At 43.5% G+C, this 14,584-nt stretch overlaps 1 protein-coding gene across 6 annotated transcripts in view; it reads right to left on the bottom strand.

Annotated features, from left to right (window-relative positions):
- Nucleotides 1-14,584, bottom strand: part of cobl (cordon-bleu WH2 repeat protein) — a 125,784-nt gene that overhangs the window by 11,094 nt on the left and 100,106 nt on the right. For all 6 annotated transcript variants that reach the window (XM_048152329.1, XM_048152326.1, XM_048152324.1 and 3 more), the window contains one exon: nucleotides 1,070-1,352. In XM_048152329.1, coding sequence (XP_048008286.1) covers nucleotides 1,070-1,352 — 283 coding nt within the window. The remainder of the gene's footprint in view (nucleotides 1-1,069; nucleotides 1,353-14,584) is intronic.

Raw genomic sequence — 14,584 nt, 5'->3', positions numbered from 1 at the left:
CGTGTCTCTCTATTAATTGTGAAGCTGTGGGTTGTAAATAGTTACTTCAAAAGTAGAAAAATATATGCTATAATAACTTTTGAGTTTCTAAGCTAATTTAGTAATAAATCACAGGACAGAGGACAGTGCTGACAACTAGTTTCTGTGTTCCTCTGTGCGCGCGATCTTCACAGCTACTGTTTGTATGTGTGTTCATGCCACAATGCAGCTGTGCGAGCATGGTAGCTCAATATAATAATACACATCCGATCGTCTAATCACTTGAATGTCCAAACTGGCAAACCGTAAAACACATAACGTTACAACTGACAAAGTTTTGTTAAGACGCAAAGCTCACTGCTCGCGCTCTGTCAGTGTTGACTCTGCGTTCACCTCTGTGTTGATTCCATGCCACAGACTGGACGAGGCGGAGTCACGTGGCAACAACTGTAGTATGTTTTTAAGGGGGAAGTATTAACGAGATTAAAAAATTGAAATAACCGACATGGGAAAATTACGTCGGTTAGAGGTTCTGAATTTCAGTTTCGATTACTTTCCGATTAATCGTCCAGCCCTAGTTATACGGAAGGTTCAAAGGTTTTTATCAACTTGCCATCTTGCATCTGTGGTTAAAAATGAAACTCAGAATCGATTCTGAATTTCAGAATAGACTCTGAGTTTTGCTGAAAGTAAGAATCAGAATCATTGAAGAGAGAATTGTGATGCATCGTAAAATCTACTTTTTTCTCCCACCCATTATGTCTGCAGTGGTAGGCCATCTTGGAGTAGCAAAAACCTGGATGTAGCTGGACTTTTCAGGAGAACAAATTACAGAGATTGCCAGAAATATACATACAAAGGCCTGGTGTGATATTTGGTGCGCTAAACATATGAACTTTAAAATGGCTGTTAATGTGTCTGTTCAGACCAAATTTATTAATGGAGAGATGTTCTAATAAATATCTTATCAACTGAACTACGAAGAAACTGGGCATTTAGGTAATTTTCAGACCAAATTTTTGTGTTGTTGTGAACAGGGTTTGTTTGTTGTGGTGGTCTATAGCTAGAGTAAACGTGTACATGTGCATACCTTTTTCTGGAACCCCAGGTCGCACAACCCTCATCACTGTCACTGGAAGAATCTTTGGACTGCTTTGCAGGCATAGCTGAGCCACTGTTCAGAGACATGATGTCCACAGGTGACACAGATTGTATCCTTTCAGAAGGAGAGACTGGGCCGGACTCTTCGGCCATGCCCTCTGATGCCGCATAGCCCTGGTCTGCAAAACTCTCACTGCTGGCCACGGACACTGTTTCCACTTCCTGCTCTGCCATCCTCTCTGACACAGACTCATGAGCTGAATGCAGCCAGGCTGAAAGGGAGATAAAATGTCACTGTCATTAATGCCATAATGCAGAGCTCCTCAAATCTGGTCCTGAATGGCCACTGCCCTGCAGAGTTAAGATGCCTAAACAAGCTAATCAAGTTATTGGCTGTACCCAAAAGCTGAAAAATACTGCCTCCACAGGCAGCATATGGAGGCAGGAAAGCATCTCGGGTAACCATGGTTCCCTGAGAATAGGGAACGAGACACTTCATCCCCTAGGGGTTTGCTATGGGGAATGCCTCTGGCATGCCAGGAGTCTAAACACGACAATGAACCCGACATTGACAGGCAGCAGCCTATGACATCGCCACAAGTGTGACCGTGAGTATAAAAGAGCACCTGGAACTAATGTCATCCACTTCTTGTCTAAAGGAGGCCGAGCAGGAATGCCTGAAGCATGGCAAAGGGACGCAGCATCTCGTTCCCTGTTCTTAGGGAACTCGTGCTGCATCCCCTAGGGAATACCCATGTTGCCAAGCTGAAGGGATGAATGCCTTATTGGCCACAGTGAGCCTGACGACTTTGCTAATAATAGCCGAGCTCTAGGAGCGGAGGCCTCAGCATGATGACTCTCTTATCTAGAGGAGGCCTAACAACATACACACTCAGGACAATTCACGAGGATGCTCAAAGAGAGCCTGCAACCCGTAACTAATATCCAGAGAAGCTCTAGAGAGTGGAGGTGTCAGAGGAGGCAACTCTCTAAAATGAGAGGCCTGGCGACGCTCAAATTAGCCTAGGAGGCTCACAGAGCACCTGACGATTTAGCTAATTAAAGCCGAGCTCTAGGAGCAGAGGTCTCAGCATAACAACTCTCCTATCATGAGGCCTAACAACGTTCCACACTCTTGCAAATCTTGCAAAGAGGCTCACAAAGAGCCTACAACCTGCACCTGCTATTGTGGCAGAGCTCTTAAGAGCAGAGACCTAAATACAAACAACTCTCACAAATGAGGGGAGGCCTAACGATGCTCATATTAGCCAAGCAGCCTCAAAGAAAGCCTGACGACTTAGTCATTATGCTGAGGCCTCCGCTTCTAGAGCTCGGCTATTATTTGCTCTCTAATCGAGAGGAGGCCTAACAATGCACCACACTCAGGATGTCTAGCAAGGAGGTGCACAGAGAGCCTTCAACTCAAACTGTTACCCTGGTGGAGCCCTGGAGAGCGGAGACCTAAATAGAAATAAATAAAAATAACGAGTAGCGAGCTCTAGAAGCGGAGGCCGCAAATGACAACTCTCTAAATCGAGAGGAGACCTAACAATGCCCAAAACTCAGCCTACAACTTGTATCCAACATCTAAACTGAGCTCCAGGGAAGTGTAGACCTCAGAAAAATATTACCCTAGCGAGAGAAGGCCTAGCAACGCTAAAAAACACTGCATCAATACAAAAATCTATACAGCATGATTCTGCTGTTAGCAGATTCTATAAATGCAGTAGCCAAGGAGGTTCAAAGAGAGCCTAATGACTTGACAACACTGCTAGAAAAAGCAGGGGCCTCACAGGCATAATGTACTTATTATAACAACGGCTAAGGAGGTTATAAAGCCTGAGAACTCAGCATCGCCAGTAGGTGGAGCTCTACAGACGGATGCCTCGAATATAGGCCTAGCAACATCCAAAACACAGAAAGCTTTAGTAAAATAAAACTAAAGATAACGCTGAGTGTAGATCAAGGAAGCGTTTTGAAAAAACCCTGTTAAAACAAGTAACCAAGGAGGCTTACAGAGAGCCGCCTACTACGTAAACTACCTGGTGTCAGACAGCGCATTCACAACTACTGCCGAACCATTAGTAAGGCAGTTGTAAAAGTAAAAACAAACATAGGTCCAGCTTCAGGGTCAGATGTAACATGTGAGAGACCCTCCTGGCATAGCCTGATCCTACAGCAGATCAGCCTGATAGGCATTGCAACACAGCCATAGTGTGCAGCGCCAAACCAGCCTGACCTGCTGCTACATATGGAGATGCTAGCCTGATGGCTGGCTCGATTCCCTCGAAAAAAAATGGCCAGAAGAGAGTGAACCTCTCATAGGAAGGCACTCAAAATGCATGGAAACAGCCCCCTCAAGGACTGACCGTGCATGCTCCTCACTCATGCACATAACGCATGTATCGTGTGTGTCATCTGGTGTCAGATAAAGCTGACACGGAGTAACACACAGTCTAAAAGACTTAGTGCTAGTGCTCACCACAATCCTAGATTTGTCTTGAATAAACACACATTCAAACAAACCGGTATCCTGAAAACAAGAAAGAGGATGATGTTATTTCGAGGTGCCCTTTTATACTCACGGTCGCACCTGTGGTGACATCATAGGCTGCCGCCTGTCAATGTCAAGTTCACTGTCATGTTTAGACTTACGCTTCAGACACCTGGCATGCCGGAGGCATTCCCCATAGCGACCCCTAGGGTCAACGTGACTTCCCTTTCTAAAGGAAACGTCTCGGTTACAAAGGTAACCCTTGTTCCCTGAAGGAGGGAATGGAGACGTACGTTGGACAGACCGACGAATAGGAATCTCGCTAGAGAGGCCAATCTACTTCGAGTGTAACTAAAACGAGCCAATGCACATTGGTATGCAATCATATGCATCAGCTGCTCGCCTCGCAGCGCGGGTATTTAATGAGCAGCAGGTGCGTTGCATCTTCAGGTTTTCGCTGAGGAGCCGTACAGGTTAGGCGGCAGCATCAGCGGGGTTCAGCGACTGTGGCGACGGGACGTACGTCTCCGTTCCCTCCTTCAGGGAATGAGGGTTACCTTTGTAACTGAGACGTTCCCATTCAGTCGGTCACGTTCAACGTACGTCGGACAAACCGACGAATAGGAATCCCTACCAAAGCGCCACAGGAGCTGCCCCCTTCCAGCGCTCTGTTGTAAGCCACCTGAGGACGGTGGGACAGGGCTAACACAGAGAGTGTCGATCACTGCTGTTCCCCAAAAACCCACTCAATGAGACTATTGGATAACACTGGGAAAGTGTAGCCTTTCGCTGGGAAAGGAACACTGCGGAAGCCACATCCTTCCCCGAAGGAGTTATGTGGAGAAGTACATGTGGACTAACCCCGTAGGGCTGTACTACATATGGAAGAACTGGGGTGACTCCAACCCGATGAAGGGTGGATTCTCCCAGAGAGAAAGACACAGGCTTGGACTGGACAGAGCAAAGCCAGGGCTGGGTCTGCCTCCTCCGGGGGCAGCGCTTGCAGGCTCACTACCTGGTCCCATAAGGGAGTGGTAGGAACCTTGGGCACATAGCCAGGCCGGGGTCTCATTACCACGTGGCTGTCACCTGGCCTGAACTCAAGGCACGATTCGGCGACCGAAAATGCCTGCAGGTCCCCTACCCTCTTGATGGAGGCCAATGCAACCAACAGCAAAGTCTTAATAGACAGAATCTTAAAGTCTGTTGACTGCAAAGGCTCAAACGGAGCATTCTGAAGTGCTCTTAGCACCAGAGAAAGGTCCCAAGAGGGTATGGAGGGGGGTTTGTGGAGTATTTAACCGTCTCACCCTCCTAAGGAACCTGACGACCAGGTCGTGCTTACCAACGGATTTGCCATCTATGTGGTCATGATATGCAGAAATAGGAGCAGCATGGACTTTGAGGGTGGAGGGGGGACAGCCTATGCTTCAACTCTTGCTGCAAGAAGGAAGCACGACTCCGATAGAACATCTTCGGGGGTCTTCTCGTTGAGAATAGCACCACTCGATGAACAGGTTCCACTTCAAGGTGTAAGCATGTCTCGTAGACTGTGCACATGCCGAAGTGATGGTGTTAAGTACCTCGGGGGGTAAGTCACCTAGATCCTCCGCGTCCCATCCAGGGACCAGACATGGAGTTTCCAGAGGAGTTTTCCAACAACTGGCAGTGGGAGGTTTCTGGTGAGGAAACAGGTCTACCTGAGCCTCTCCGAACTCTCTCCAGATCAGCTGGACCACCTGGGGGTGGAGTCGCCACTCTCCCGGCAGCGCCGCTCGTGAGAGCTCATCGGCCGCACGGTTGAGCACACCGGAGACATGAATGGCACGAAGCGACCTCAGACGCTTCTGACTCCAGAGGAGGAGATGGTGGGCGAGTTGTGGCATGCCACGGGAGCGCAGACCACCTTGACGGTTGATGTACGCAACGGTTGCAGTGTTGTCCGTACGGACCAGTACATGCTTCCCCCGTAGCGGCCCTTTGAGGCGGCTCAAGGCAAGGCGTAACGCTAGGAACTCGAAGCAGTTGTTGTGCCTGATACTGCATGCCCGTTGTAGGCGGCACTCCAGCTGGTGGCAGAGGCATCTGTGAACACCACAGCATGCCGGGACACCTGTTCTAGGGGCACTCCAGCCCGAAGAAACAAGGGGTCCGACCACGGGCTGAAGGCTTGGCGGCACTCCGGAGTGATTGCCACCCGGAAAGTGCTGCGTTGCCACTCCCATCTCGGGACTTGGCTGTGAAGCCAGTGTTGAAGCGGTCTCATATGAAGCAACCGAGCGGGGTTACTGCCACTGCGGCTGCCATATGCCCCAGGAGCCTCTGAAAGACTTTCAGTGGGACCACTGTCCTACCTTTGAATGTATTCAAGCAGTTCAACACCGACTGAACACGTTCCTCTGTGAGGCGTGCTGTCTGCTCGACCGAATCCAACTCCATACCGAGAAAAGAGATCCTCTGCACAGGGGAGAGTTTGCTCTTTTCCCAGTTGACCTGAAGACCCAACTGGCTAAGGTGTCTGAGCACCAGATCCCTGTGTTCGCACAACTGATCCCGCAACTGAGCTAGGATGAGCCAGTTGTCGAGATAGTTGAGGATGCAAACACCCTGTTCTCTCATGGGAACAAGGGCTCCCTCCACGACTTTCGTGAAGACGCGAGGAGACAGGGCCAGCCCGAAGGGTAGGACTCTGTACTGATATGCTCGACCATCGAAAGCAAAACACAGGAATGGCCTGTGTCGCAGAAGAATCGAGACATGAAAGTACGCGTCCTTCAGGTCAATCGTTGCAAACCAATCTCGGGGCCCCACCCATCTCTGGGTCACCCGTCTCAGGGGTGATTTCTCACTAACCACTTAAACAGCAGCAGAGATGGGAGGCGTCATCTCCCCACAGCGGGCACAGTAGAGCAGGCTGGGCCAGAGTTTTTCTGCAGGGGACGACACCCTTAGCAACAAGCAGACTGAGGGACGGCCCACGAGGAACTCAATGGTTTGTCGGGGGAAGCTCCCTGGTCTGCTGCTAACTGAGGAGAACTGCTGGGCTCAGTCCCCGACAGTGTCTTTGATCACGGTTAGTCAACAAGCACAGCTCAACCTTGGCCCAGAACTACCCTCATGCATAAAGAGTGCCTTGGCCTCACATGCAGGGTGGGTGTGATCTGTGCCCAGCCACCCCACCCAAGAGGGTAGTGAGAGAGGAAAACCTTATGCAGATTTTGGCACTTTTGGCATTCCATATTTATGGCACCAATACAGCTCCATACTGCCAAGTTTTCCATGCATATCCGGAACACCCGGGAAAGCATGGCTGTAAACTCTGAATCTGAGTTAGCATAAGCACACACCATTACAGTGGGCAGCGTCACCCTCATTTCCAGAGCATAACAGCACTCTCTCCAATGCTGCAATATCTGACCCTCAGCTGGAGCCCTGAATGAAATGCTAGGTTCCCCTATGAGAAGGACCAGCAATCCAATCCAGAAACTGCACAGCTTGCAATGTGCTAGAGGGAGGGGCCCTAGGGGGTTGGTTCCCAGAGGGAACCCCTCAACCTCAAGTCACCCAAACCATTTGACCAAAGTAGACCTCTTCTGGTGCACCAGAGAGGGTGCTACAATGGAGATTAGGCAAGGAGACCGCGCCGAGTGCCGAGCGAGCGCTGGGCAGCTCGATTGCACATGACACGCAGAGGAGCAAGAGTTTTGCTCCCGCTGATCTCCATAGTCTCCCAGAGTGTCAGGCAGCCCGCGGCTGTGCTTTTACACACAAGCGGCAGCTGGCCAACAACAGAGGGGACTCAAGCTTCCCGGAGAAAAAAGGGTCACGACCGGCGTGTCGACGTGATCATGTTCTCATACGAAAACATGAAACACCCATGAACAGCACGTGCCCAGACATGTGAAACAGTGATCGTGATTGTCAGTGAGGACAGGAAACGACCGCATCCAGAAACACACAAATAGAATGGCATCTTTAAAAAGACGCAAGCTCTACTTGTGTAAGCTCTTTTAGGCACTTTACTCTTTTAAAGTGCTGAAGCACGCAGGGGAAAATAAGTTTTGTGAGGTACCTTTGTGCGCAAACGCTACCTGCAAAGTCATTGCCTGACAGGACAATAAGGCAACAAGTCAGCTGCCTAAGCTTTCAGACACAGCCACTAGAAATGTACAGGCAGGTGTGTTTGTTCAGGGTTTGTGCTAAGCTTTGGAGGGCAGAGGGCCTCAAAGGCCGGATTGAAGGATCCCTGCCATAATGGGTCAGTACTTCATATTGGGTTAACTAGGTAACATGCTTCATCAAGTCACCAGATCCAAAAGAACAGAATTAGTGCAAAACGTGCCTGTACGCAAGCAAAGCGAGCATGTAGGAAGGAAAGGATAAAAGGGAAAAGATGGTAAATCACATAAGATTCTAGACAGTCAATCACTATCTACTATTAAAATTAGCGCAATCATGATGCAGTCCTCAACATTACTTTTGAACAAGCTCCTACAGTCGTGTTCAGGTTAATTAATTTTGGCCACCTGACATGAATTTTTCATTGTAGGGCAAAATCTTTGATCACTTGGTGTATTACCATCGATGGATTGAATGCTCCTACAATGTGACAAAATGGGACAAAAGTCTTGGCTACATTGTGTGTCGTACATTGTGCGTCTGACATAAAACAGAGCAGATGTTGCACAGTATGCCATGGTTTCTACCCAAGATCTCACTGGAATCATATTGTACAGTCTAACAAGCCATGGCCCAGCGATATATAAAAAGTTGGATATACAGTACATCCTACTTTACCTGTGTGCATACAGCAGTATACTCACATAAAACACTATATAAATAAATGTAACTTAAAAACAGCACATGTGCCCGACTTTACCCCAAGAATTAATCTTAAGATCTTTACTTGTCCTGGATCATTTGTTTAAGCTTGCTGAGGAGAGGTGTGCTATTAATTATGTGAATGGGCTTTTAATGTCTGGCAGACAATAAAATGTTGGGTTGTTGTTTGAATTGCATTTGTGCAATTTGGATGTCTTTCATTACAATGATTGTTTAGTGTCTTTTTGCTTATTGAATGATTGGTTAGTTTGCTGATTGCACTTGTCTTTTATCAGGTGTGAGGATTTGCTATGTGAATACAAAATCCTTTTATATTTGTTATATTTGTATTTATTGCCTGATGAAGACCTTGTTTGGTCGAAACCTTGCATTTCATTAAAGTTTCATGCAAGCAGATAAAACAGTGTGCTGTTTTTTCATTATTCAGACAAAAAAAAAATGGACAAAAATTACTTTGAAGGAGCCATCTCAAGCCATACTGTATCTATGGAAACACCACTTATAACCACTTAGAACACCTTAGCATCTTAAAGGGGGTGTAATGCTATTTCATGCATTCTGACTTATTTACACTGTTAAATTCTCATGCTAAACATGGCCAAAGTTTCAAAACACAAGTTGGACGTATGACGGAGTATTTCTGTGCCAAATATACTTCCGGTTGTGGACATGTTTCGCCAATTTTTTTTTAGAGTATGGCCTTTATCAAGTAATAAGAGCCTGATAAGCGTGCACACACACACCACCCTGAGAAAGAGCAAGAGCACGCCCATCAATGTGCTACACTCGGGATATGGAAACCGAGAGATTTTTCAACGATGGCTGTGTCCGAATTCAGGAGCTGCACCCTTCGAAGGCTACATACATCATCGAGTCACTCTCATTTAAGAAAAATAACCCTTAGATTGCAAAGTAGGAAAGAAATTACAGCATTTTACACCTCACAATGAATATCAGTCAATTTTATTATGGTTACTTTTCTTAAATATGACATCCTTGATGATTACCTTTTTCAGCTTGCCAAAGATGCCAGCGTTAAGGGAACAGTGGATGAAGTTTGTTTTTCTGGGGAAGCAACAGAGTTGTGCACCTATGTTTGTTTGTTCCCGGAATTTCGGTGATGAATGCTTTGTAAACAAGTCCCAGTTTGACGCTGGATTTGCAGATCGCGGGTGGTGAGTAAAACTGCACCAAATGTCTGTGTTTTGTTGGCAATTGGCATGCAAGTGCATAAAATGTAAACAACACGTGCATTTTTGTTCCCTTTTTTATTTATAATGATGTCACAGCTTGCAGACGATCTCTATGCAAAAGCTGCACACGCTCTTGACTCTTTAGCTCTGCCCACGGCAGGCACGCCTCCAGGAGCTCGGCTTTTTTCTGAAAGACTCGGTACAGCATATCTATTTTTTATAAATATGATAAAACTAAAGACTTTTTGGAGATATGAAGGATGCACTACTACTCTATAGGTACTCAAGATTAACATGAGATTGGCAGAAACTGTGTGTGATACCCCCCTTTAAAGTTTTGCAAAGACATACACAAAGCCAAAAATAATTTGCTATAACTGCTCTACATATAATAAATAACTGCTCTTTTTAGCCCTAAACAGATCTGATCTGTATTTTCTCTGTTTCTTGTATATGAAAAATGAGATGGTGAATAAAATCAAATGGAATGTGGGTCATGGATTAACGCCAAAAATAACAAACCAAACATAACTCACTTGTTCTCGAGAAACTGCTTGTGCAAATATGTGTGTCCCAACACCGTCCTATTCTTCAAACTGCTCTATCTCTTTCTGATGTCCCTTTATGACTTTAGTTCTGATTTCTCTCTCATTCTTTAAACCCTAAAATCCCTCACATAATCATCTGTTATTACAATAAATGCATCTGCCTTTTTCAGGATATTCAAAACAGACAGAAGAAATGAGGGAGGTTTTAACGGAGGAACCTCAGGATGAACTCGGTGTGTTGTGAATGTGTGTGTGTATATGTGTTCAGGTTTGGTAGTTAAGTTGAAGAGAGGCCTGTTCCTGGATTCATTGTGACTCACAAGCTGTTTCCCAACCCTTTCCCAGCAGAGCTCATATATACGCCAGCTGCAACCACAGAGAGAGTTTATGTGCATGCACGCACACACACTCACTATCGATTAGTGGTACATGGCATCTTGTGTCATGAGTAAACACTGTCACATCCACAAAATTAGACATTTTCCTGAAATCAGAGCCACACTACTAAGTCTGATATTGTTGACATCTTGATTACAAACACACCCGTGCAAAGATCTCACCAACAGACGTGCAAAAAAAAAAAACAACTTACAAAAAAAACGTACTTAAAAAAAAAAAAAAAAAAAAAAAACATACTTACGTTGTGGCAAACCATACAAGTAGATCTTCCCAGATGACAAATCATAGTGGTGTCCCTCTGTACTCAATCTTTGGTTTATTTCCAGAGCAATTTGGCATTAGATGCATTCTTAGCAAGGAGCCATAAGAAGCATTTAATTAAATTTCTTAATTCCTAAGAAATTAATAGCACAAAGCAATGGCTTATAATAAACTGTAGTTATGTAATGTCCTGCAGTGAGGACTCACACTGACCACAGAGTTTAAGAAAAATATTACAAATCTGCAATATTCAAAATCAGCATTAGGTTCATACAACATTTACTGATCAACTCACAACCAGTGATTCATTCATACAAAAATGTATTTTGAATTTGATGTGAGTAGATTGAAACAATTGCCATTTAAGGGTTAGTTCACCCAAAAATGAAACTTCTGTCTTTAAGTACTCACCCTCATGTTGTTCATTGCAAAAACAAAACAAAAGTAACAACTTTATTCAACAATTTCAACTGTTGTCATACGTAGTGAACTCAGTGCAGGCTTCCTTGTTTACGTCCGAATGCCGGCTCATTATTGGCCGGATCCTGTGTCAGCATCACATGGGTGCGTCGTGTGGCCAATACTGAGTTGGCGTTTGGATGTAAACAAGGAAGCCTGCACTGAGTTCACTACGTATGACGCAATACTTCTGAAGGAAGTTCACTACATATGAAAATGGTTCAAATTGTTGAATAAAGTCATTATTTTCTTTTGTTTTTGCGCACAAAAACTATTCTCGTCGCTTCATAACATGAAGGTTGAACCACTGTAGTCATGTTGACTATTTTAACCATGTTTTTAACTACCTTTCTACCTTTTTATGTGTGGGTCAGATACCCTCGGATTTCGTCAAAAATACACAGATGGTCACTTTTCTTCCTTTGATCACCTTCTTAGTAGATTTCATCTTTCTCATTCTCATTTTTTTCGTTACTTGTAGATTCGGTATTATGTTCGGCAGGCTTTCTCTGACTATAGGATTCAGGAGGAAAAGCATTGTTTCTATAACCTAGTGCAAAGAGCACCAGACTCTAGGCATATGGTTTCACTATTTGTTTCCCTGTTCTCTTCGCAGTTGAATACATCTTCTGATTATCTTAGGGTAGCCTGGGAAAAGGATGCTGGTGTCAACTTATCTGTCAACCTCTGGTCTGAAATCTTGAAGATAATACATAGCTGTTCCATCAACGCAAGACTTCAATTAATTCAGTATAAAATTGTACACAGACTGCACTATTCCAAAACCAAACTCCATAAGATCTCTTTTGTGTGATCGATGTCAGGGTGCAGAGGGAACCTTATCTCATTCTTTTTGATTTTGCCTGAAACTCCAGAATAACTAGCTAGATATTTTCTCTTGGTATTCAGTGGCATATGATCAGACTCTTCCTCCTGAAATGTAATTGGCCATCTTTGGCTATTCTGACACAGTGTCCTCTTTACCTTATTATTTGCAGCTGGCATTAATGTTGGGCATGGTTGTGGCCAAGAGAATTATATTAAGGGATTGGAAAGCCACTGCTTCCCCATGTTTTCAGAAATGGCTGGCTGAATTGGTTTCTGTCTTAAACCTTGAAAAAATATGGCTTAATGAAGCAAAGTCTCTTAATTTTTCTATGGTCTGGGGTCCCTTCCTCCAACATTTACATGATAGCAGAACTTAAAGATAGTAATACATCTGTTATACTGTTTTTTTTTTTTTTTTTTTTTTTTGTGCTGATTTCTATCCCTCCAATTGTATGAGTTATATTTATTCTTTGTACTTTATCTAGACATTTATGTCATTTGTAATTTTGTCTGTAATTTGTTTTTTTGTTTTTTTTTTTTTTTGGGAGGGGGGTAGGGAGGGTGTTTGTTGCTGTTTGTTTGTTGTTGTTGTTATAAAAGTAATAAAAATAATATTGAGTTTTCATGAAAAATATCAAAGGTCTTACAGGTGTGGAACAACATCGGGACGAGTACTTAATGACATTTTTGGGTGAACTAACCCTTTAACATCCTTACTGTATCTGAGTGTGGTATAACCATCCTTATTAGCGAATAATCAGAGTAATGAAAACTGCATGTAAACTGGAGTAAAGAGTTCTGCTCGTGTCATGTAAACATCTGACTGCGATTAAGACCTTACTCTGATTATGAGAAATAATTGCATTATTGGTGCACATATAAACAAAGTGACTAACATTGTTTATTTAAAAAAAAATAATAATAATAAAACATAAAAAAAAAAAAAAAACTTACCAAACTAGTCTTTTAAAAATCCAGTATAAAGCACAAATGCCAAGTTTTTAGAAATGTGCTCTTGTATTTATGTTGGGTTTCAATAGTTTTGAACTGGTTTGAAAAACATGTGATGAGTTGCACCACATGACATTTTACAAGCTGAACTAACCTTGCCTAGACATAAAAAGGTAAAATTATCTTTAAAAGACTTACTGACCATGACACACAGTCAAGGGTCTGCACTCTGCAGAAACCATCTCTTTAGTAGAGTGCTGCAGGGATGATGTATTTTCGTAGGCCAACATGGAAGCTAGCATCACACTAGCTCCCTCGACAAAAACCAAATAGTTTTTTTCCATAGGCTTTTGAATTATGACAAAAAAATAAAAAATAAAAATAAGAAGTAGAAAAAAAAAGCTCTGTGATCAACAAAAGTTTGATACTTTCACGTTTTGGCAATCAAGATCATTTTCACCAATGAACACAACTTTTATGAATTTTGATGTCTAAATACAATAACCAGAAATAAAAAGCTAACCTTAGACTACCAAACAAACTACACCACGGTAGCTAGACTTCAATGTCACCACCACCAAGCTTCCGACAACTCTTTCAGCCTATATTAAAAAACTATTTTCCCTGAAAGTGTGCAGAATAGTTTGCAAGAGCACTATTAAACACAACGAGGCTGTGAAAACGGACAATTGCATAGATGAGTTCACCTGTTCGGTGTGATGAAGTTTAATGTCCCTGACAATATCTCTGTAGTCCCATTTAGCAACTTGTTAGCAACCATCTTTTTGAAGACATGTAAAAGCTTTAAAAGATCATAAGTGGGTTATTTTTTTGTCATACAATAAAATTTGAAAATACCTTCATTATGAAGGACAATTGTATTACCCTGTTAATTTAACCAACCCCCAAAAAAAGAAAAAAAGGTGCAAAGTCATTGACCTTTATGTCAATTCTCATATCTCCTGAAGCCATATTACATTTACTGTACTGGTATTACTTCAGTTAACCATGTTATAATTGCTAAGGCCACTCCCTACAAATCCTCACAGATAATGAATAACATGCGTCATGTAATGACATAAAACTCCTGACTAATCCAGTATGAAATGGGATGACAACCTCTTAGTGCAATCACATCACAGCTGACATCACGAGATGCTATTTGTAATCTGAATTATAAAAACTTAGAAGTGCAGACACATCTCAAATCATTTAATAAGAATATGTCAAACAGACCCTTAAAGACAAACATAAAGTGCACAAAATCTGAAAAAGTTTTGTACTTGGGGCAAATCCATAAATCAAAACAGCATTTAGCACTTCAGTCATGCTAATTTAAAGCTGAGCAAGTGTAAACAAAGACATTCATATTATTGATCGTTTTTTTGTTGCCCTTTATAAATCTGTGATTTACCTACCAATAAAAAGAATGATAAACATGGTGGTAAAAAGGAGCTAGCTAGCTAGTGGTTTAAACAAAACAGAACATACTGTTTCCTTCTGGAGCAAACCAGCATGCAACAGTGTAA

Source organism: Megalobrama amblycephala, linkage group LG13 (assembly GCF_018812025.1).
Source record: "Megalobrama amblycephala isolate DHTTF-2021 linkage group LG13, ASM1881202v1, whole genome shotgun sequence".
Classification (NCBI taxonomy): domain Eukaryota; kingdom Metazoa; phylum Chordata; class Actinopteri; order Cypriniformes; family Xenocyprididae; genus Megalobrama; species Megalobrama amblycephala.
This window is presented reverse-complemented; position numbering and strand designations above follow the sequence as displayed.